Consider the following 25,173-nt stretch of genomic DNA (forward strand, 5'->3'; position numbering starts at 1 on the left):
TAATTAACAGTTTATTATAAAAACATGTTCCGAGAACAGGGAAATTATAGTTTTGAAAAGTCATGATTGATCCAGTATTTCAGAGTGTGCTCTAGGAGGTGCAGATGGTGAGAATCCTCCCTGTAGATCCATAATTCTCAACATGATGTAGATTTCCCTGTTGAGGTGTAAGCATTTGCAGGAAGAGGAATAAGCCCTCCATGAAACAGTTGGGTTGCAATTCTGTTGATTGCACCAATGTGTCTTCCCCCCTCTCTCTCTCTCTTGCAAGCTGAGCAACGCATTTATCTCAGGTCACTTGGCAAAAGTGATCACTCCCAACTACCAGAGTACCCAAGCGCCTTCCAGCCCCGTTGACTGACATCCCCTGTGAGTCACAGCACCATCTCCTGCTTTCCTAATCAGAGGTTTATTGATTCCTTTTCTGGGGGTCCATATGCATGCCTTGTACTGTGTGTACCTTTTCTTTGCCTTTTCATCCGGCCTCCTTGCCTGCAGTCTAAGACAAGATCAAATGCTACCAATTGTCACTTTTTGTGTGTGTTAATGCTTCAGACAGAGTCTCAAAACAGCGTTTTGGTTCTCTTGAATAAAAGAGGACCTCTAGGACAAGATTTGCATCTTAGGCTAAAAATCTAAAGGTGGAACTGGACGGTACTTTCGTAATTAGGAACAACATTCTGCAGGGAACCATTCTGCAGGGATTTGGTATAGTTCCTTTTGGACCAGGAAAAAGCCAACTATGACTGGCACCTATTTACTTAAGTTTTTGGCATGGCCAGAATGACTGCCCCCAATCTCCAGACTTTGCAACTACTTTAAATATTATTATTTATTATTAGGTAAATAATAAACACACACATGCTTTTCAAAAAATACAGATTGATAGCCTGCCGGATGCATGAGGAAAGGGGCCTGACTTGGGGTTGACGCAGTTCTTTGGAGTGGCTAACAACAAACCAGTTCAGCAATCTGACTTGCTATAACACAAACTGCAAAGCCAGGTTCACTCTAAGGTGAGGAGCCAGCTGTGAGCACTCTTACAAAAGGCTGCCCCTCTCTTCAACCTCACTGCATGCTGAAGCAGCACTGAAAATGTTTACTTTAACAAAAAGGCTTGCTTCACAGCTCATGACTGAACAAGGAGCCACTAGATTGGCCACAACAAAACTGGCTTCTGCTTTTCTTACGGCATGCCTGCTGAGGCCTCCAGACTCGCTGCCAGATTGCTGAGCTCAGCTGCTGTAAACTGCAAGCTGCCAGGCTTTGCAGTCTTCCAGACCTATATCAAACCAGGTCAGTAAACAGCCATCTTGGTCAGGATTATCTTATTGCCCTGTGTGGGCTGTCAAGGAATGAATTAACTGAGTTTCGGTCCCATTTAAGATCTCACCGGCAGAAGTGTGTGTGTTATCAGATTGAGACTTCTCAGTCAAAAATGAACAAAGCATTATAAGGATTTATTTTCCCTTTCTAAGAAGCTGTGGGCCAGCGTTAGTTGATCGAGGCACTGTCTTTTCCAGCACTGGAATGATAGAGGTGGGATACGTTCAGACCAATATTTTTGTACAAGCTGATGCATCTTACAATATATTATTTGCATTCTACTACTTACAGTGCATTCCTATACTTGTCTACTGGCAAATTCCACTGGTCTCATTGAAACATCACAAAAGGAGACAGCTTGTCTTAAATCATAGTTCAATTGTGAACGTGCCTCCCATATGGCTTCTCCCTGCTCCATCCATATAGTGTCATATAGATCAAATAAGCCATGCTACAGCTTGTCCTATCATCCAAACCTGGACCACGGTTTGTTTCAAACCAAGCATGAGCAGTAAGGCAGAAATAAACCAGGAACAAACCCTGGTTTATTTCTGCCTTACAGCTTGTGCTTTGCTCAAAATAAACAAAGGAAGGATGACACGGCGAGACATAGTATTTCTTGCTTGAGCCACACAGGCACTGTATTTGTGTGCATGGAAGTAGCGATGTGAAGAGGCACGTTCACAATTTAGCTATGGTTTAAGACAGAGGTAAGAAACCTTTTTGGCTCCACAGGCTAAATAAGGATTGGCCTCATGGGCCAAATTTGGTGTTACCTACCTGTAATTAACATAATGTCATTGTAAAAACACATGGTTGACAACTGGGCACCCCCAACCACCCCTCAAAATCTCTTGGGCAGCATTTCAAAGCACCCCGGTGGCTTCAAAGCCCTTTTGCTGCCTGCAAAGGGCTTTACAACACCTGCCCCACTACCATTTGAACCTCTGGAGACAAGTAACACTTTAGCAAGTGGGATAGGGGAGAGGTTCTTTTCTTCCCCCACCCCAGTTAAAGGAGAAACACAAGATGCTTCAAATCATTGCTTCTGCAGGGATTAAATCCTGCTGCCTTGGCTGTGCAGTCCTGTTCCCTGAAAGATTAATCCCTCTCTTCCCATCCATCGGCTGACATCACCAGTGACATCAGCTGATGGGCAGGTGTGCATAGTTTGGGCAATTAGTGGACAGCACTTGCAACATCTGAAGGGTGCAAGGAAAGATGGAGGATCTCTGTGATGACTGTTACTTGGGCAACTCTTGTTAGAATTGGCAGAACTCACACTCTGTAGCCCTGAAATTTGGTGAACGGCTATGAGTTACAGCATTAGCAGAAGTCAGATAGGCCTGTGAACCCTTCTTGCAATAAGGGAATACTCTTGCTGAGTAGGGAAAGACCTGGGGAAAACCAATGCTGACAGGAAAGTGTTTGGTATCCAAGCATATTATAGACATCATGCCAAGTCTGACTGTAGAGGGATCTGAACTGCACATGGCCATGTCTGGCACATTTCCTGGTGGCATTACTGGTACACCTGCAGGCATTCTGCCTATATTCTGGAGCAGACAAAGAGACCAGTTGATTTGAAAGCAAGGATGGGGGTGAGGAATGTCATGAACATTTTTGCAACCTCATGTGTGTGGTTTTTTCAAAAATGGGACCTTGAACGGTGCTAAAATGTTTATTGAGGGAAGAAATACATCCGTGTAGCTGAGGAAACAGGGCCAACACTTGCTAGCCCTGATCCAGTTCTAGCTGCATGCAAGTATGCTCGACTAGTTGAATCAGAATGGAGATGGGGATTGTTGCCTTCAGTGGCAATGTGGTGCCACAATAACATTCTCAGGTAAGGAGAATGCCTGCGCCAAAATTAAATAAAATAATGGTGGAGAGCAGCTGCAGGGGTCAGGGGAGGAGGGAAACAGAAGCTAAGAATTGCTGTAAGGAGTGATAAACAGGGTTCTGTATGGGGGGAGATTTTCATGCCTTCTGAAAGCCCCCCTCCCTTTGAAAATTTTCAGGAGCAAATATTTGGTGCTGCTCTAAAGACCAACCTGCTCCCATCCCTTCAAGGAGATGGAAGTCCCTACCAAAGCTTCTGTTTTATTTTTGTTTCCTAGAATATAAGGTTTCACGCCTGCTGAGCCATGAGTTGCAAAGGGTGGGGGGTGGGGAGAGAACTAGACAAGAACGGCCGCACTTCCATAAGTGATAAGCGAGATGTGACGGGCTTGTCGTGTTGATTTTTCATACCACTGCCTTGGGGGCAGCTCTGTCATGTTGACATCTAGCTCTCCTGCCACTGTGCAGGGGAAAGCACTGCAGAGGGCATTAGAACTCTGGGGCTGTTTCCTCCCATTGTATTGCACCCTCAGAAACAGCAGGTAGTCTCCCTATGGCACAGAGACTATCTCCGCCTTTACCTACCGGTTTCTTCCATCTCCTAAGGAGAATTTTGCGATAATTTTCTGCTAAAATCTACAGACTTGTTGAGGACCACACTTTCTACAAGTGTACAGGATTAGGTAAGTGTCACTAAAGATCCCAAACTCAGTCCACAGTATCTCCACATAAGGCTTGGAGGCCTTCTGTCTGGAAACCCTCAAGAGCCACCACCAAATCAGATGAGACCAGTGTAAGTGGTATAAAACTCAATCCAAAACTGACTGAGCACTTCTTATCATGCCTATCAAGTAGAGATGGAGGCACCATGAAGTCATTCTCTGCTGCCTCCATTCCTTCCTCCAGTAGTTGGCATTAGAATAGTAAAGGTGATTCAATATAAGCAAGTATAAATTAATGCACAGAGGGCCAATTTTTTTATTTTATTTTTTAAAATCCTAACTTTACATATATGCCAAAGAGATTTGAGTGACCAGAAAGAGACCTTGGGGTTGTGGTGGATAACTCAATGAAAACATCAATCGAGTGTGTGACAGCTCCAAAAAAGAAAAAGAAAAAAAAGGATGAATTCCATGTTAGGGATAACTAGGAAATGTATTGGAAATAAAATTGGGAATATCATAATGCCATAATGCATTAAATGACGTATGGTTGTGGGGAAAATGGATAGAAAGAAGTTATTTTCCATTTGTCATATAATATCAGAACATGGGATCACCTTGAAGGTGAATGTTGGAAGATTCAAGTAAAAGGAAGTTCTTCACACTGCACATAGTTAACTATGGGATTCACTTCCATAAAATGTAACAACCACCAGCTTGGATAGCTCTAAAAAGGGGGGAGGGTGACAAATTCATGGAGAACAAGGCTACCAATGACTGCTAGCCATGCTGGTTGTTGCACTTCTTCCTCTTTCAGAGGCAGGATGGGCCAATGGATCAGGGGCACAAGTGATGTTGCACTCCAGTCCTGCTTGTGGGCTTCCCATCAGCATCTGGTTGGCCACTGTAAAAACAAGAGGCTGGACTAGTTGGGCCTTTGGCCTGATCCAGCAGGCTTTTCTTAAGTTTTTCAGCCCTCCCAACGTTTTCCTAAGAACTTAAGACAACTGATTCACCTTTTGACTCCTGGATTGTACCGAGTTTGCATTTTCAGTTATTCTGCTACTGTCATTCCAACTCTGTGTTATAGTCTGTAGGACGGATGTGCCCAGGAGCCTTGTAATGCTGGGAGGTGCATAGTAAATGACAAGCAAAACCCATGGCCCAAATAACCGCAGCTTAAACAGATCCTTTAGAGCAGCGGTTTTCAAGCTTTCCACCTTCAGGGAACCTTTTCCACAGTGACCAGTCTTCTGAGAAACCTTGACATGTCTACCACAGAACATTCCAGGGGCTGCTGGTACATACTTGACTAAGGTATACTTGGCTCATACAAAGATGCCACTCATATTCTCCTATGGCTGCACGATGGGGGGGAATTATCAGTAATGGAAGATAAGCTTGACTTCAGGGAAGCATGCTCATCCTTGCCTTCTCATTAAAGAGCTCAATACAAGATTTCAAGGGAGCACAGGAGTACCAGCCTTAGATAAATTGAAAGAGCACGGAATACCAATGGGAAGGGAATCTAACCAGTGGGATAGAGCTGGGAATGAACACATGCTGTCTAAATACATGTTTCTATTTCATGCAGTGTTAGTTCACACTGTCTAGAGCAGGACAATGTGGTGCCCTCCAGGTATTGTAGCATCCCTGTCTGCTGGCTTTGCTTGCCAGAGATGACTGGAGTTGTAGTTCAACAACATTTGGAGGGAATCACATGGGCTAATCCAACCTAGAATAAGCACATCTCGTGTAGTTATTGGCCCATTATATCCTTATATAATCCTTATATCTGTATTTATTACTTTGTTCTAGGGTAGCCAGATGTTCACATGGAACTGTGACTATTGTCTGGTATATGCCATCTTCTTTTCCCTCATCTAAACCTCTGAATAACCTCTGCGCAACTAAACCTGCACAACTGAACATGCAGTACATTTGAAATTTGCTTTTATATAAGGTGCCATCTTTAGTTGTTTCCCTGTGCGGGTGCGCACGGGTGCGCACACACACAACCCCAAAATTTTAAGGCAAAGGGGACATGAGAGGTGCTCCAGAAGTGCCCTGTAGACACTGTTGGATTACAATTTCCATCAGCCACAGACAGAACTGCCAGTGATCAGGGATGACGGGAGCTGTGCTGCTCTCTAGATGCTGGCCTACATTGGCTACCTTGGTTAAACCCTCCACTCTTCTCCTGCTTAATTCCCCGCAGTCTGTTGCCCATGCTTCAGTAGAGCATGTTTCTGGTCTTTTTCACAGCTAGGCTCCAACAGCAGAAACAGCAGAACGACAGCTCCCCACATCAAATGGGAGGCACCTTTTGCATGGTTGCGCACAGCCGTCCAGATCCCAGTGCAGCTCCCAGTAGTACATCACACTCACCAGATTGGATACCTGGAGGTCTCCGCCTACTTCAGCCAATCGTCCAATCCCGCCTGGGGAGGCGTTGCCAGGGGATCAGCCAGGTAGAGGGAGGGACTACCCTGCCCACACAACAGAAGATGAATCTTAACTTCTTTATTTGCCAATGTGTAAATGTCTACACACTAGATAACTCTAATGCATTTACAACTGAAATTCCACAAACAATAAGACCAGAAACATGCTCTACTGAAGCATGTTCATGAAGCAAAAAAGACTCAATCTAGTTTTAATCCAAGGAATTCATACCTACCTGTCATTTATGGGTTTAGCTACATAATCTGTTGGGGCTTCTCCAGACAACCTTTATTGAGCATTTGTCCTGATTTGGTTGCACAAAGTTTAATCAGAGGTTAGAATGTATCTGTTCCTTACTGACCATTCATTCTGATTTGTTTGTGGATTATGCAACAATGTGCTTTCATCCTGCATCCACCCTGATTTGTTTGTTTATACGTCTTCCCGTTAATCATTGTTTCATCCCACACTTTTTAATGCAATTCCCCGTCACTTTCCAAACCACAAAAAGTTCATTATTTTTTAAGTTGATTTGTTGTGCCAGGGTAACAGAGAGCTTTAATCTACTTTAATTGTGCAAACCTAAAGTTCCAGTATGAACTGGAATGCCCCCTGAAAAATAACGAGCATGCTTGGAAAATATTCTTTTTTAAAGCAAAAGAATTCAGGTGCTATATAGTAGGTGAAGAATTGGATTTGGACTGGGGACCCACAAACATCTGCCTGGCTTCCCCATAAATACTTTCCTGATTAATAGACCTTATCTGGTTAGCATGACAAGCATCTCTGTGAAGCTTTGTCCCTGGGCAAAATCCCTCCATAAACAGATTTCTCTGTACCACTTACAGGCCACTCCAGGGTCACCTGACCTCTTTTGGAGTGCCCTGTGCCTCAGACTGACGGCTGCCAGACTCGCAGTAGTATGATGTCTACGCTGCTGAAAGGGATGGAGCAAGCTTCCTGTCAGCCACCGGGAATTTGGCAGACAGGCAGCTGAAATGGGTGCAGAAGACATGTATCATAATAAAATGGGCTTCTGGGTTTGTTTTTGGGTGTTCTCTAGGGGGATGCTGGAACACATCAGCATAAATCAGTGAACTGGTACAGGCTACCCTAACTGGGAGATGTCAGTTGCTGAAATGAAAAGTCAAGCTGCCTCAGCCTGCTCAGTCTTCAACATTAGCCCTCATGCCAGTTACAGAGAGGACCCACTTTCTGCCCCTCTCATAGCTCTGGTTCCCCTCCCTCCCGCATGCTTTCTTTTTGAGCCCCTTATGGCCCCATCCACCCATCTCATTGCCTGGCCTCCCCATCACCTTCATCACCTAACTTTCCTCCAGTCCATGCACACAGTGGCATAACTCAATCACTACCAGTCCTTCTCTCTCCTCTTCAACCAACCCGAAGGCCTGCTGCCATTCATTCATAGCAGAAGTGGGCATATGCAGCAGAGGCCTCCCAATGAGCTACAAGTGGCCAGAGGAGCAGCACTGGGAAGATAGTAACTTCCAGCTGAGGTTGGGCAGGAGGGAGGGAGGGCAGGAGATAACTGGTGGGTGCCAATGGTGCCTAGGGGCACTGCATTAGCAACTCCAGCCTTATGTGCTTGATTCCATCCCATGGAGACCAGTGAGATCTACCAAAAGAAGTCACCAAGCTATGCCTTCTGCTTTCACCCATAAAAATACAGAGTGCCACCCAAATCTCTCCTAGGTACTAGAATGTCTGGGTTTTAAGGGCTGGCAATCCCCAGTCATGCTCATAGCCAATAGGTCCATATTTCCCACCTATTGAGAGTTGGTTGTTATTATCAGTTACCTAGGCTCCTACTTTTCCAGCTTAATCAAATTTCAAAGGCTACTAATGAGAATAGATTTAGTTATAACATATAGCATTGGATGGAAAAAGGAAAGTAACAAATAAGGCCACCACATTACTGAAGCAAAGCAGGTCTGAACCTGGATGGGTAACTGCCACCTTGGGAAGGAATTCAGTGCTGTGCTAAGGTAATTGCTCCATCAGAGCCAAGCATTTTGACTTGCCAGACAGAATGATCCCCTCTCTCTTCCCGCTGTATGCTTTTGGGTGGGGGGAAGGAGGGGGGGAAGTCCCATTGCACAAGCGTCAGCCCTTGCACAGGGCTTCCACGCATTAGTTGAATCCCACCCTTGGGTTCCATAGCAAAAGGAAGACAGGAAACAAACGTAAGAAAATCAGTAAAGCTAGGAAACTGGCACTGCAACATGTATATCAAGTTGAATTTTTCACCATTGGCTAGCTGTTGCAAAATCCACAAGATCAACTCAACTTCTTACGCAAACCACAAGCTAGTGGTTTGCTTTGTATTTACTGCCTCATTGTTTTATTTTTTGTGTTTTTTTAAAGAGGCAGTACCATGAAGGTATTGGGAAGATTTCATGCGAGAAAAGTGTTTTGTTTTTTAATCCTGTCACCCGATATGTAGTGTGATGGATGCAGAGGTACTTGAAATTCCAATAAACACTGAATGAGTTTGAATTCAGGGTGAGTCGGGAGATGTATGGTTTAAATACAAATGGATACAATGGGTTGGATTTGACAAAGTCATACACAAGAATACACCCATTGAAATCAGTGGGCTTCAATGTCATGTTTATCCAAAAGAGCAAATTAGATGCTCTTTCACCAACACAAGTAAGCTAGTATGTAAAATATATCACTCTATCAATTTAGAGTACGGTATATACCATTAAATTGTGTATGACCAAAGCTTGCTAGTTGAGATGCACAGTTATCAACAGCCAGAGAGAGGATCCCAGGAGTCTGTGACCCCACCAACGGACCATGAGCAATCTGTTATTCTAGTCTCTGGAATGACCAGAAAACTGTATGGATTGCTTAATGGCCTCCCTGTATCAGCTCAAGAAATACCTCTGCACAGATTACTGAATCAGTTTGTGGGAGAACATGAGTGCCACCCAGTGGGTTTGCAGGAAATTGTCAAGGAGCAAGAAGTTTATTTGGGGGGGGGGGATGATTATCTCAAACGCAAGGTCTATGCACATTCACACAACCAGGATATTCTCATTGTAACTTGCTTCATATCACAGCCTTCATGCCCTATGCTATTAAAGGCATTAAACTGCAGGGGAAACATTTTAGCATAATGGTTGGGGCGAAGTACATGACTAGGAGGTAGCTTTTAAAGGGAGTAAACAAAACCTGTGTGGCATCGGTCATAGGAGAAGCTGGCAAAAAACCATTGTCACAACAATACTTAGACATTACCCCATGTGCTGGACATAGGAAAGCATTTTATTGTAGTGTTAATATGCAGAGAAGTGTTTTTGAAGGTCCATAGTGTAAAAACAGTGACAGTGTCAGCAGCTATAACAGGAAGCAAGGGCCCCCCAACTTTGGGGACCTATGGATCAGCAACTGGTTAAGTAACAGAAAGTGGAGAGTAGGAATAAATGGGCAGTTCTCTTGATGGACAGCAAGTGGAGTCCTTCAAGGATTGGCATTGGGACCTGTGCTTTTTAACTAATTCATAAACGATTTAGAGTTAGGGGTGAGCAGTGAGGTGGCCAAGTTTGTTGCTGATACTAAAGGGTGGTTAATATGAAAAGGGATGGGGAAGGACTTCTCCAAACTGGGTGAATGGGCTGTAAACTAGCAAAGGCAGTTCAACATAAACAAATGTTTATATTGATGCACGGACAGACCCTCCAAGTGTCCCTATTTTCCAGGGATGTCCCTTATTTAAAGAAGGCGTCCTGGTTTCTGATTTGATCCCGGAATGTCCCACTTTTCCTTAGGATGTCCCTATTTTCATTGGAGAAATGTTGGAGGGTATGCATGGAGGGGCAAACCCCCCTAATTTCACATATATGCTCATGGGGTCTGGCCAGGGTTGTAGTGGAGAACTCAAAGAATGTCAACCCAGTGTGCAGCAGTTGTGGGAAAAGGCAAATTCCATGCTATGGATCATTTGGAATTGAAAATAAAAGCTACCAATATCACAATGCCGATACAAATCTATGGCGCACCCACATTTGAAATACTGTGTGTACAATTCTGATCACCTCATTTCAAAAAGGGTATTTTAGAGTTGGGAAAAGTTCAGAAAAGGGCAACCGGAATGTTCAACGGGATGGAGTGACTCCCCTATGAAGAAAGGTTACACAATTTGGGACTTTTTAGTTTAGGGAAAAGGCTAATAAGAGGTGACATGACAGAAATTTATAAAATTATGCATGACATGGAGAAAGTGGATAAAGAAAAGTGTTTCTCCCTCTCTCATAATACTAGAACTCATGGTCATCTCATGAAGCTGAATGTTTCAAGATTCAGGACAGGCAAAAGAAAGTACTTATTTATGCAACACACCATTAAACCATGCATTTTGCTCCCTCCAGAGGCAGTGACAGTCACCAGCTTGGATGGCTTTAAAAGAGAATTCAGCAATTAGGCAAAGCCTCCATTTGCAGCCTTTCTGCCTGGTATGCTCCTCACTGTCTTCCCCCTCCCAGCTGACAGGTTAAGAGGCGGCAAACAGCTATAGTTGGTCTGCTGTCTCTCTCAACCTCTTGCATCAAAACTCTGCAAATCCTGCCAGAGTGGAGGGTGGACATACACACACTTAACAGGCAACAGAAAAATCTAGAAAGTTGCCAACATATGCATGCGACAGAAGGTCCGACAAGCTACCTGAGGATTACCTATTTTACAACTGATGATGACAAACAAGGAGGAATTGTCTGAGAACACAATGACTGCAGACAGCCAGGGAAAAGCAATCACAAAACTGCTCAACAAGGGAGGAATAAGGACAGCCGGACAAAAGGCATGGATTTCAGAACATCATAGCTCAACAATCTTAGAAGTTGATAAGAAAAAGCACATGCATAGAAAATAAAGGCCAGGGGGGAGATGTGTAGAGGGACGTTGGCCTGGTTTGCACGCAACATTAGACCATTTTTTTAAAAATAAATTATGATTTAATGTGCATGAGCACTTCGTTCCTCCCCCACTCCCGACTGCCGCACAGGGAAGGAAAGAAGACAGAGTCTAGCTCGCTGTGACATGTGAACCCAGGCTTATCAGTTGTTTCCTCAAAACAACCACCACAACAACAAACAAATGGTAAGCCAAAAGCAAAGAGAAACAAGCCACAAGCCTGGATTTGGATATGCAACAAGCCTGATTTGTCCCCTGAAAAGCAAGCAAGTGCACAGTAGCAGCAAAGCACTCAAACACATTAAACCATGGTTTACTTTAATCTATGGCTTAGCAAAGTACAAAGAAATAACAGTACAAAGTTGCCTATCTAAATCCAGCAATGTGAATCTCTAGATCAGAGCTGCCCTGCCTTTTTTGGGCCCGGAGCACATTTGAAAATCTAAGAAACTACCATGGACACCACAAAAGCCCATTTCACAGAAGTCAAAACTGGCAGTGCTCCTTCTCCGCCCCCCTCTCCAGACAAGTGAAACCCCTATACGTAGCCTATAAGAAATAACCCCACTTTAACAAAATGACAAAGCAGGCAAAACACCCCTCCAACAAGCAGCCCAAACAAGCAAACTAGGCAGACAACATTCTCAAAGAAGAAGAAAAACAGACAAAATGCACAGCAAACCAACAAAAAATAAGCAAGCAAAGCACCCTCACCTGGGGACCAGAAGCATTCTGGAGAAAAGGAGGTAAAGAGGGTTGGCTGTTTGAATACTTGCATTTTGCTTGCCTCCCAGCCCAACATCACCCATGGAAAAACAAAACCAAAGAGCTCTCCCTCCCCCTGCCAAAAAGAACAAATATAAATTGGGAGGGTCAGGGGGCCTTGACAGGCACCAAGACTGGTGTCTGAGGGCAGCATGGCATTCATGGACACCACATTGTGGCCCCAGCACTATAGTAGCAAGAGAAGAATCCTTAGTACGCATATGTTTCTATGGATGTCTCTTTCAATACATCTTTGGGGCAAAAAGCCCCCAGAGAGAACTATGCTAGAATTATGTCTGGATCTTGGCAGTGTGTGAGCACACATATGCATGTTTGGCAGGCGGGGGAGGAAACATTTTTATTTCATCAGATGATTGGGCTTGATCTCTAGGGAGGCTTACCACACCCCAGACGCAAACCAGAAATGGCCCAGAATTTCTCCACCCTATGATGGACCTCACTAGCCTCCATTAGCAAAGGTAGTGACAGCCACGCCTTGTCAAGCCTGCATTATCTGGTGATCCTAGACTATTTTAAGATCAGATCCAATGGATTTGTCCATTCCTTCCCATGACCCTGTAAACACACACACACACCCTACCTCTCAATCTATTTGAATAAAGACCAAGGATGCATTTCTATAGCAGTGCTAGATTCAATCCCCCACTCCACCACATTTGTGTGTGTGTGTGTGTGTGTGTGTGTGTGTGTGTCAATGTTTACATTCAAATGGAAATTCACAGTTCACTTGGAAACTTCCCAAGGGGCATTTCAAATCCTCTTGCCATTTCATATTTTGCTTAATTCATCAATCGACATTTTGCAATTTGTTACTTTGATATTTAAGTCCCAGTGTAAACTATACACACTGCAGCTCAAGTTTCTAATAATAAGTTCATGAATTATGACTTGTCACCTAAGGAAATAATTCCAAGTCAGTTGAAATTTATCGATGTTTTCAAAAAGACTGTGGTTTGCAATCAACTAACTGCTGAGTGAAATTAAAAAGCACCTTCTCCAACAGCAATACTTTGAGCCCATCACACAGAATTTCTTTTTAAAAAACATGTTTTCTGCTCACAGAAGACAGCATTGCAAATAAAGCCTGGCCATTAGCTGTACCAATGATAATTACAATAGTTACCATGCTTAAAGTAACTGGGTCCATTTCATCACATAACTGTTCGTATCAAAATATAGAGTGTGCCAAATATATAGAGTGTCAAATATAGTGTGCGTCTACTGTAAGAATCCACAGCATAAGGGAAGGTCCTCACTATAGTGCAGAGATAGATACCCCTTCCTGGCTGCAGTGTCACTTATCCAAAATTGTCATCAAGCATATTTATTACCTTTCGGATGTGCCAAACATGCACAATCCAAATAGGGGGGAGTTCTTTTACTTGCTGCCACTGGGGGGAAATGCTGGTGGTAAGGATGCAAAATGCTTTTGGTATAGCATTCATGACAGGGAGCAGAAAAGCCTCTACTGTTACACAAGCAAATCACCAAGCCATTCTGACTTCAGTTGTGCAAACATTTCATATGTCCCACAAGCTGTTTTTAAAGTGCAAATCTGAAAAGCACTATCCATTTCAGATCTGGGTGGGATGGTGTTCAGGGAATCCCTGTGCTAAAGCGCTATGCCGAGCCAGAGAGACGGAAGCATTCTCTGCTCAGTTGACATCCATGCTCTCGGTCTATCCCCACCCACACATTATGCAAGAAATCCCTGTACGTGGCTATGGAGTACCAACTGCACAGCAGCCTCACAATGGTTGTCACTGCAGCTTTCTCCAGTGCCAGCTGAGTCCCACATTACAGCAGGGTGTTGTTGTTGTTTTGTCTCACTCCCCAGCAAGGGGGTGTCCCTTTCCCTCAATTCTGATCCTCCCCACCCCCAGGCAAGCCGGCTGAGCCCTCAGTAAAACTATAGTCCTCTGCTAGAGATATCAGCGTTTCCAAGGCAACAAGATGGGATTTTCTTGGAGGCAGCAAAAAAGGAAATGGCTTGGAAAGAAAATGAGGGAGTGCGGGGGTGTTGGGGAGCGCCAGTGTCAATATTAACTTGGGGCTTCTGGCTCAGATGGGGGATTCCTCCACAATGGGCTCCCAAGAAGCAATGTGGGCCCCTTAGTTTCCCAGGATTTGGCCCTCTGTGCAACAATCAGATCGGACTAAGTTCCCTTTTTATCAGGAGAAGGGTAGCCCTGTTGGTGAGAGTCAAACTATGTGTGCTCTGTGTTATTCTCATGTTTAAGCCAGCATGTTTAACCTGGCTGACTGGAGATGAGCAGGCATGAGACCCTGATCTGGAACACAGTCTTGATCTCAACTGGGTGGTCTTTGCCTTTTTGATGCTGGAAATTCTTCACCACCTGACTGGTACTGTTTGCAGTAAACAGCACTTGGGGAGGAAAAAAGCAGCCAGGAGGGTGCGATTTTCAGCAAGGGGAGGAGGCATAAATCCTCAGAGTCACATTCCAGATTGGGGGGGCCCACTGCAACTTTTTCTTCAAAGCATCTAGGTTAAGCATGATTGTATAAACACATGGCTAACCTCACACATAGCTTGGCACCATGTCTCCCTAGCCAAAAGGAACTCGGAGTGAAAAGACCCTTTGTGTTTCCTGGCCACTGGTAACCAAACAGGGCTTGGGCAGTAGGGATAAATCTTCACAGCAATGCTTTTCTAAACAGCAAAGTAATGTGACCCCACTGGCCTACCTCCTTTGACTTTGCAGCAATGATAAGTCACCTCCCTAACACCCAGATTTTAACCAACAAGCCTATCAAGCCCACTGTTTCATGTAGTTATCTATAGCATCCTTTATAGGGACGTGGGTGGCGCTGTGCTCTAAACCACTGAACCTCCTGGGCTTGCCGATCGGAAGGTCAATAGTTCAAATTTGTGCGGCGGGGTGAGCTACTGTTGCTGTGTCCCAGCTTCTGCCAACCCAGCAGTTCAAGAGCACACCAGTGGAAGTAGATAAATAGGTACCGCTGCAGTGGAAAGGTAAACAGTGTTTTCGTGCTCTCTGGTTTCTGTCATGGTGTTCCGTTGCGCCAGAAGCAGTTTAGTCATATTGGCCACATGACCCGGAAAGCTGTCTGTGGACAAACACTGGCTCACTCAGCCTGAAGCGAGATGAGCGCCATACCCCATAGTCACCTTTGATTGGACTTAATCCTCTAGGGGTCCTTTACCTTTTACCTGTAGCATCCTTATAATTACCCTGAAGGTCAATTAATCTCTAAAGCCACGGAAGCTGCTTGGGCTGCTAGAATTGTACAGATGTACAAAAATCAGAAATATGGGTGATGTTCTGTAGAGGGAAAGTGTGCCTTCCAAGTAAGACACCTGCCTTGCCTTGACAGTGGGAATTCTGTCATGCCTACTCTGGTCCCCAGACTCTTCAATCAGCCACATGGACAATAGAAGACTAGGATGAACTGAAACCTGCAGTGGACAGGTGCATTGTATGAACACATGTGAGTGCTGTGCAAATATGTTTGAAGGAGTGCAGGTATAGCCATGCTCTCCCTTGCTTTGGCCATTTTTTCTGGTCACATGTGTTACATGGCCTGCAACAGGAAAAATATCTGCCTCCCCCAGATTATCTCAAGATGGCCAGACCACTTGTCTTCAACTGGCGGATCAGATTCAGGACCCAGAACTGGCTTTCACTGACCTAAAGTAGGTTGTAGTAGCATTATTCCTGCCATCCTAATAAATGATATTTAAGAATCCTGCCTGGACTAAAGAGGGATCTCTGGTCCATCTAGACTACTGGCCAGTGAAGAGAGCAGCCATAGGCACAGGGAAATTCCTTTAATGCAACCCTAATAGTTCCCGGGGGAAATTAACTAGTCTGTACGTAAACTGAGTATTAGTGTCTTTCCATGTGATTCAAAAACCAATAGGTGATGTTTGCAATCAGTTTGTAATGTAAACTTAAATGCCCTGCTTTTTTTCTTTAAAAAAAGTTTAGGGGTACTCTCATTTTCCTACTCATATTGAAATACTGCCCCTCAATGAGGCCAAACCTAGATTCACAAAATGTTTAGGGGTATGCATACCCCTGGGCCCCCCCTCCCCAAAACCAACAGGTTAATTGTGGCAAATACTATTGCAGAGCCCACTTCATCAGAAACGTACAGGAGCCTCTTTTTGCTTATTAATCACCAGAACTCTTTGAAAGCCCTGATGTCTGGCTGTGTAGCTTCATTGTCTTATCTATTACATGCATGTTTTAATGTGTCCTTGAACTATGCAGAAATGGTGTGTCTTGCAATACTATGTATAACTTAGGCTGCAATCTTGTACGTGGCATTCTTGGGGAGCCCCACTGAACTACCGGTAAATGGGAATGGGGCTTACTTCAGAGCTCATACGCAAGTGTTTCATAGCCCTGCTGGCACCACTCTTAAAACCAACAGCACAAGCCACGAGAAGTGCAGAATGTCAAGATACTATTTCAAAAGGAACAAACATAGCAGAGTTATAGGGTTTAGTCCCCAATACGGTACCAGAGCCTGATTCATTCAGCAGAAATCTTGGGAAGCATCAGAACATCAGCAACAAAGGAGAGAAAGAAGAACAGGTCTTCTTGCTGTCTGGACAAGGGCTGTTGGTACAGAATGACAGGAATCAGCAGAACAATGAAGGAGTCACAAATAGGTGGAAGATCATGAAGAGGAGGGAAAGTTAAGAGGCCTGGCAGGGGCTGGGAGTGTGTGCCTAGCAGTGGAGTATGGAAAGGACAGACCTGGGGAGCTCTCCAGCGAGGGGAGGGAGGAGGCAGGCAGTAAGTGGCATGGCTTCAGGCCTACTTGAGAGAAACTCAGGAACAGCTACAGCTCAACAACAGAATCTGAGCATACTCACTCCCACTCCTTCCGCTGTGCCTGGGGTGTGTTGTGGATCTTGTGGGCCTGATGAGCCATGATGATGTCACGGTGATCCACCACGCCTCCACGCCGCTTGTACGAGAGGGGCTCCTGGCCCATGTAGTGGTACCAGCTGCCAAGGAAAGGGTACTCGGGGCTGGTAGGCCCACGCCCATCGTGCACGGCTTCATAGTAGCTGGGAGGGGACAGAAGGGATGCTCGGACCACAGCACGCCTCGCCATCCATGGGACTTGGGTGGAGACCCCAGAGGTTTCTGCCTGGCTGGCTGCCCGCCCAAGGGGTAGCTGTGGACACAGAACACAAGGGGAGAAAAGAAAAAGTGAAACAGATTGGCTAGATATAGTGGCTGCATAGAAATATAGGCTCTCTTTTTTCAAACTGCCTCACTCAAAGCAATTCCACCCAAGTCCCTGGCTGCTTCAGAACACTCCCTTAATTTGATAGGAGAAGCTATCCATCCACTTCTACCTACACAGGCCTGTAAGTAATCTAAGGTAATAAATTAGGGAGTTGTGAATGAACAAAGCTGTTTCTTCTCAGAGGGCAGAGTTTGGTTTATATGTGGAATAAAGTTAAGGAATTCTCCCAGTTCCAGGTGCTTGTCCGTGTTAGCCTTGTACGGCTGACAGGAGGGAAGTTGGAAAGAGCGGGGAGGTCAGAATGAGAAGGCCGAGAGGATTCTGGGTTTTGTCTTCAGAGCTGGATGCCAATTGGGTTTTTGGTTCTTTTTTTGGTTTGTTTGTAGCCCTTGGGAGATTTTGTACAGCAACTAAAAATAAACAAAAGATAATTAGGCCCCGAGGGAATTTCTATTGCCAGTACAAACCCAACATCAGGCCCTAGACTGTCTCTTAGCTTGCTATGAAAAAAAACAACAACCACCCAGCCCCAAACCACATAACTGCCATCTCATCCAGGCATTGCAGCACCTGCCATAGCTGTCTAGATAAGTATTGGCCACAAGAGGGCACTCTAACCACCGAGAAATAATAAAACACAGCAAAGGGAATCAACTTTTTCAAGAGGAAAGCCAGCTTAGCAATAAATTACTTGGTCATCCCTGCTAGCTCCAAATCCTACCCAATACAGCACCAATCTCCATCGTCATTATCCACTTTACCACTTTGCCTCTTTAGAGCCTATCGACTTCCTTCCCCACAACCTCATGGCTTTCAAAATTAACCTTTATATCATTGCATTTTGTACGTTTTCCAGTTCTAATTACACTCATTACAAAATGGCTCAAAATTTAAATAAATATAGAAAGATAGAAAATTTATCATTACAAGTCTTCAGATAACCCTGCTAGTGATGTTAATTGCTTACAGTAATCTTTCAAATCCAGTCATACCTCGGGTTACAGATGCTTCAGGTTGTGTTTTTTTAGGTTACAGACTGCCGAAACCTGGAAGTACCGGAACAGGTTACTTCCAGGTTTTGGCGGCTGCGCATGCGCAGAAGCGCTAAATCGCAGGCGCGCCACTGCAGGTTGCGAACGTGCATCCCACACGGATCACGTTCGCAACCCGAGCATCCACTGTATCGTATAAATTTACTCCAGTCCTTTTGGAATACTTGATCACGCTGGTTTCAGATTTTTCCTGTCAGCTTCGCCAGTTCTGCAAAGTCCATCATCTTCATCTGCCACTCTTCTTTTGTTGAAGGCACTACCTGCAGTGCCTTAGCTTAGTACCTTTGACTATCCCACCGTCAGATGGAAAATTTGACAAGCTGTTCCACTTACAACTCTGCCCTCAAAATTCATTTCAGTCTCTCCTGATACTTTACATTGTTCTCTTTTCCTCATTAGTTTCCCTGAGTCCCACGACAACACAAGCCAGTGATCTGAAATGTCATTTGAAGACAAGTGGGACCTGCTCAGCGTTCCAGCAAGCTATTCCCTCCAAGAAGGGCACTGAGGGCTGCATCCAACAAAGCTGCCCCATTAGTGCAAGGGTTTCCTCCTGTGCAATGGGACTTCCTCTCCCTCTGCTCTCCCCCACCCCAAATATACTCTGGAGAGTTAGGGGAAGGGGAACAAATTGGGGGCAGTACACAAGGAGAGGAAGTGCTGTTGTGCAGCAGACAGCCCAGTAGCTAACCTGCAACCAGTGATTTTTATTTTTCAGCAGCAGCATAGTATAATGGTGGTCGTCTGCCTCAATAAGCAGCCAAGCTGTCACACTTTGCACTTGCTGCAGTTTCTGGGTCAGTCTCAAGGGCAGCCCCACATAGGGTGTGTTGCAATCATTGAGTCTAGAGCAGGGGTCAGCAAACTTTTTCAGCAGGGGGCCAGTCCACTGTCCCTCAGACCTTGTTGGGGGCCGGACCATATTTTGAAGGGGAAAAAATGAATGAATTCCTATGCCCGACTAATAACCCAGAGATGCATTTTAAATAAAAGCACACATTCTACTCATGTAAAAACACATTGATTCCTGGACCGATTGCGGGTCGGATTTAGAAGGCGTTTGGGCCAGATCCAGCCCCCGGGCCTTAGTTTGCCTACCCATGGTCTAGAGGTTACCATCACATGGACAACAGTGGCCAGGCTACCATGGTCCAGGAATAGTGATAGTCTCTTACCAGCTGAAGCTGGCAAAAAACACTCCAATGAGATCACCTGGGCTTCTAGTGACAGAGCTGGATAGAGGAACAGCCACATAGAGCTGCAGAGTTGGAAGGGTCCTAAAGGATCATCTAGCCCAACCCTCTGAAATGCAGGAATTACAGCTTATCTCAACCTGGGGACCGATCACCCACAGCACCTCCATCTTGCCTGGATTCACGAGTCAGTTTTGCTGGCCCTCATCCTGCCCACCAGCATATTCAGGCACCATACCAGGGATTGCATGGCCTCTCCTGATCCAGATGTTACAGAGAAATAGAGCTGGGCATCACTACTGTACTGATGACACCTCGCCCCAAATCTCCGTGTAGAAGAGAGAATTTCAGTAGCCACAGCACAACAATTATGGTTGTGGGAGTACTGTCCTCTTTGCCAAGTGGCCACCCAGATTTCACATCCCTGTTCCCCAAAAATTGTGGATACTCAGCAGTAATTTTCTCTCTCTTGCCACTTCTCCACCCACCCAACCGTGACTGTCTTCAGAATAGTTTCCTGCCTTCAGAATAGTTTACTCAGCACCTCTCTCATATAGCTGAGAGGGGGGTGATCTGAATATAGCACATCTCCCCAATCCATAGTGTTTAGCAGAGGTTTCAAAGGCTTCTACCATCCTCTCTCTCAGATCTATAAAGCTTTCTTCTTAGTCCTCTATGTCTACACCTCTATTGCCGGGTGGGGAAGTCCAGAGACGTATCAGAATCTATGCATAAATTCACCTATGCCTAAAATATAAATCTTCTGTCTCACCCACAACCTCTTATCAATAACGTTATTAAAGCATCCCCTTGATTTCTCCCTCTCCTTTAAATCCAGTCAGCCAACAAACCCTCTCCAAAATATTTATTTTATTTCATTTTATTTATACAGAGCATTAATACCCCACTCTTCAGCCAAAATGGCTTCCCTGAGTGGCTTACGTGCAATTACTTAAAACAAGACAGGCCCTGCCTACACGAGGCTTACCATTTAAGAAAACACAACCCATAAGGGAGGGAAGGGTGGGGAAGAAATCAAACTCAGGCACCAATTCTCAAACAATTGTTCTTCTAATGGCCAGCTGGCACAATTCAAGAATAGGAGGTGCCTGATCGAAGGAGCTGGGCTTCCGGCCCTGCTTCCTAGCTCTCCCACTGAGGCAGTCTGGCGGAAGGACTGCCCACAGGTGACACTTGTGGGAGAGAAGGCCCGATGGAGCTGGCCTTCCACAGCAGAGCTGAGGGAGGAGTGTGCTCTGCTTCCCTTCCTATCTCTCCTGTTGACAGAATGGCTGCTCCAGGCCGACAGCCATATTATCAAGGCTTGCTCTTCCATTTCCATCTCAACTACCCCAACTCTGGCTTGCGTTTCCCCCCTCCCTCTGCTTTCCCAATCCACTGTACGTGGTCATAAGAAACCAGGCAGAATGTCCGGGGGGGGGGGGCGTTCATTGGTGCATGTCACCACCTGCGCAAGGGAAGCTGATATTTTATCTTCATGTTAATTAAAAGGAAGCTCGGAGATGAGCATTTGTCCCCACTAGTCCTTTATCTTCAAAGAGAGGAAAACACAACGTTGGCTTTGATTTTTTTTTATCTGAATGGTTGAAAGTGCCCATTGTTGGGGCTGAGAGACATAATGTTGCTGAGATACTGGTGGTTGGGGGGTGGGGGTGGGGATAAACAGTCAGAGAGCAAGAAGCACAGGTGGAAATAGTCTTGGAACTGATGACCGAAAATCCAGTTAGGATTTTGTACCCTAAATTAATCCAAAGGAAGAGATATACTTTTGGTTGATAACAGTATAATTTAAATAATTTTCCTGGGTGTATTTCAAAATGCTGCTTTTCTTCTTCAGTAAATATACATATACATATTTACACTCAAATAATAATTCTAGTGGTGGCAGCAGTAACAACTATCTGTGAGAATGTAAGAAACTTGTATCAATCACAGGGTTCAGCGCAGATGCTACCATGCATTATTATGAAGTTCTTTTTTGTGTTTGTCGTTTACAACTGTCCAGTCTGCTTTATGCGCTTACTGTATCACAACTATTATCAAGAATCCTTCCTTATAATCCCTTTCCCTTTCAATCTAAGGTTCTAGCTCTCCCATTTTACTCACTCTGATGTCTCTTTCTCTCTTAGTCACCTTCGCCTCACTCTCCATCATTGAAACTCCCTTTTTGATTTCACCACGAAGGACACTTTCACAGGAGACACCAAAACAGCTATAGCAATGCTGTATGCTTCGCTAACGACATTACAGCAATCCATGTTAGGCATGTTCAGAAAAGATCATTTACACCACTTACACCCCACAAATGAGGCACCATGGATTTCAGTGGAAGAGATTTATCCTTCACCAGATTGTGCCCTTGCATAAAGTCAAACCTGTGACAGTTGTGACTTTCCTAAGCCTCAAATTTTCCACCGGACACAAAGTCCCACTATACTTCATAACAGGGCTAGCCTTGGTTATATGTCAAAGAAGAGATCCTGGATGGTTTGATGTTCTGTAATTGCACTAATATGCCTATGTAAGACCCAGGCAGAAAACATGCACCTGCCAGCTCACATAAATTAAACAGCCATATAGTTAGAGACTTGTCATTCAGATTTTTAAAATTGTTGTTTATACATTAGATACACAACCATGGGTTTCTTTTAAGTACAACTGGGGGACATACGAGTTTTCTGTGTCACTTATGAACACTTTAATGTGTTACACACAAGCAAGTCCTACAAGTTGAATGGGACTTGCTTTCTAGTAACAGAGCAACCCTAACCGTGGCCAGGCAGCAATGGGACAATGTATTCACCAGGGCAGCAGATCCAGATTTTGATCTTTCTCCCCGCCTCCCTCCAGTTGTCCATGTTGTAGAGCTCGCCTCAACCCCTGGTGCCATTTTGGGGTTTGCACTAGGAAAAGAAGCACTAGGGTTCACAATCCACATTAAGCCAATATATGAATGGGCCCCAAGAATGCATCTCATCTTCCTGTGGCACCCCCACCTACCATGGATAAAAGCACAAATCTTTGACAGGGAGGGATGGGGAGAGATGCTGTTTTATCTCTGTTGCCATCCACCCCTTTCAGCATTCATGAACCAGACCATTCCTAACCTTTTGTGGCTGGATACAGGGCAGTGTTTGCTTTACAATGAGAAGGTATACCAAATACAGACACAAGCCAGCCAATTCCTCTGTTATAGAAGTGGATTTGTATTGTCTGAAGTCTAGTCTCAAAATATATTCTTTTATTTATGAAATTCCATGGCACATGGAAACAGTTGCTTTCCAAAGAAAATCTTACAGCCTTTTGCAAGTTCAGAGACGACCATATTGAGGACAAAAATCTGTCACCTGTGGTCATCTGGGTCGTGATAACCCATAAAAACTATACCCAAGTTCAATTCAGTTAGATCCTCTGGTACTTTTACTAAACACCATTACTGTTGCCAAAACTCATTATGCCAAAAACTGGAGGGAAATTAAAATTTCAACTTTGAAAGAAAAACATTTGAAAATGCACGCGATTTACCTTGTGTGTCAAAATCAGCTAATTTTGTGTTGGCAGCAAGTCAATCAACCACTGGATGCCTTTTGCAATAAAGTAACAACAGCAGCCCTTAAAATAATCCCAAACCCACAAATATATTTTACAATGTTATAACATGCGCTACTGTGTTTGTAACAACCTTTTGAAATGGCATTTCCCTCCCTCTTTTCCTGACAGATGTGATTTATCATTAAATTAGAAGGTTAATCATAAATTATTTTTTAAAAAATAAAAATAATTAAATTAATAGCTTGTCTTTTTATTTAAAATAAAAACACTCCTGAGTACCAGGTGAATGACTTTCAGGTCTTGAATCCCATTCCTTACTCCCCCAGAGTTGCCCATCATCTGGCTAAATCTTCTCTTTTCCCTTTGCAAATCATGCCTATGTTTAGGAGAGGATAAGGAAGACATGTACAACAACAGCAGTGGAACAGCTGCCTTGGCCCAGGAAACAGATCTGAGGTCACAGCAATAGAATGAGCATTAATAAGGCCTAAGCAAACAGTGTTATCTGGAGTTCCAGCTGCAGCGTAAGGTGTAAGTACCTGGCACATACTCAAAACAAACCCTCAACAGCTTCTATGCCATGTGTGTAATGGTCCGTAAACAGCTCTAAAAGAGAGGAGGAGCAAAGCACTATTTACCTCACCTAGAGGCACAGAAAAGTTAACTCACAGGAAAGGGATTTGATAGGGGAACTGAAACAGTTAGAAGCAGCATTATCAGAAAAACAGATGGGGGAAGAAAACCAGCAATTTATTTTTATTTATTTTTTGCACTGAACAAGTGAGACAATACCTTTATTGCGGTCAATTAAGGTTTAAATGTTAGATAAAAGCCTTTAGAGAACACTTACTTAGATATTCTAAAGAAGAAAGAGGCAAGTAAATCAATACACATCACCAGTTCTTCCCTTTTCATCATCTCCTCATTCAAAAGCTCGTTCCCATCATTTTATACCTTAATTTGTTGTGCACAATGTACTTTACAGACTAAAGTCCAAACAGCCCAACTCCACAAAAAGTGGGGTCTCATTCCAGATCAGGGCCACTGTCTTTTGCAAACTGTCCTCCCAAGCTAATTCCCCAGAAGGTGCTGTTCACTGCAAATAGCTTAAAAAGGTAAAGGTACCCCTGCCCGTACGGGCCAGTCTTGACAGACTCTAGGGTTGTGCGCCCATCTCACTTAAGAGGCCGGGAGCCAGCGCTGTCCGCAGACACTTCCGGGTCACGTGGCGAGCGTGATGAAGCTGCTCCGGTGACCGGCACCAGAGCAGCACATGGAAACGCCGTTTACCTTCCCGCTATAAAGTGGTACCTATTTATCTACTTGCACTTAAGGGTGCTTTCGAACTGCTAGGTGGGCAGGAGCTGGGACCGAACGACGGGAGCTCACTCCGCCGCGGGGATTCGAACCGCCGACCATGCGATCGGCAAGTCCTAGGCTCTGAGGTTTTACCCACAGCGCCACCCAAATAGCTTATTCAGGGCAAATAGAAATTGGGGGGGGGGTTATTGGCAGGAAAAGAGTCAAGGCAGGAAAGCATCCCCCCCCACCTCCTGCACAACATTTTCCTGATATAAAAACAAAACATAGCCAGTGCTCAGCACAATTTTAAAAATGTGTGATAAACACTAGCATGCATTTTGCCTCCTAATATAAACAAAAAATGACAGATTGCTCATCAGAAGAGCATGTAGCCTAAATGCTGGTGGAGGGAGACAAAGAAAGAGACTGAAAATGGTAACAAGGGAAGACTAGAAATGGAATGATGGTGGGGACATAGCAGCAGCATAAGATTATGAGGTGTGGGAAAAGGTTTTTCTTCCTCTCTTTTAGTACTAGAAGTCAGGTCCATGGAGTGAAGTTGAAAATGGGAAGATACGGGACAGACAAAATAAAGTATTTATTCAAAGAGCACATGATTAAAACTATGGCATTTGAACCCACTAGATGCAGTGATGGCCACGCTTTTGGACAGCTTTACAATTTAGATAAATTCATGGAGGAGAAGGATACTAGTCATTAAGCCTATGTACTTCATTTTGTGCTGGAGGCAGCATGCCTTTGAATACTTTGAATGCTTGGAATCACAAATGAGGACAGAGAGAG

The 25,173-nt window shown here is 44.5% G+C and overlaps 1 protein-coding gene across 2 annotated transcripts in view; it reads right to left on the reverse strand.

Moving 5' to 3' along the window:
* CACNA1A (calcium voltage-gated channel subunit alpha1 A) overlaps positions 1–20,610 on the reverse strand; it is a 253,987-nt gene extending 233,377 nt beyond the window's left edge. Inside the window, exons 1-2 of one of the 2 annotated variants that reach the window (XM_083595029.1) lie at positions 20,483–20,607; positions 16,867–17,174 (exon numbers count right to left, since the gene is read on the reverse strand). In XM_083595029.1, coding sequence (XP_083451155.1) covers positions 16,867–17,174; positions 20,483–20,485 — 311 coding nt within the window. In that variant the 5' untranslated portion in view covers positions 20,486–20,607. Of the gene's footprint in view, positions 1–16,866; positions 17,175–20,482 lie in introns of both variants that reach the window. The other variant, XM_083595030.1, reaches the window with a different exon arrangement.
* Positions 20,611–25,173: the final 4,563 nt, after the last annotated feature.

This window comes from Podarcis filfolensis, assembly GCF_964270895.1.
Source record: "Podarcis filfolensis genome assembly, chromosome: 2".
Taxonomy (NCBI): Eukaryota; Metazoa; Chordata; class Lepidosauria; order Squamata; family Lacertidae; genus Podarcis; species Podarcis filfolensis.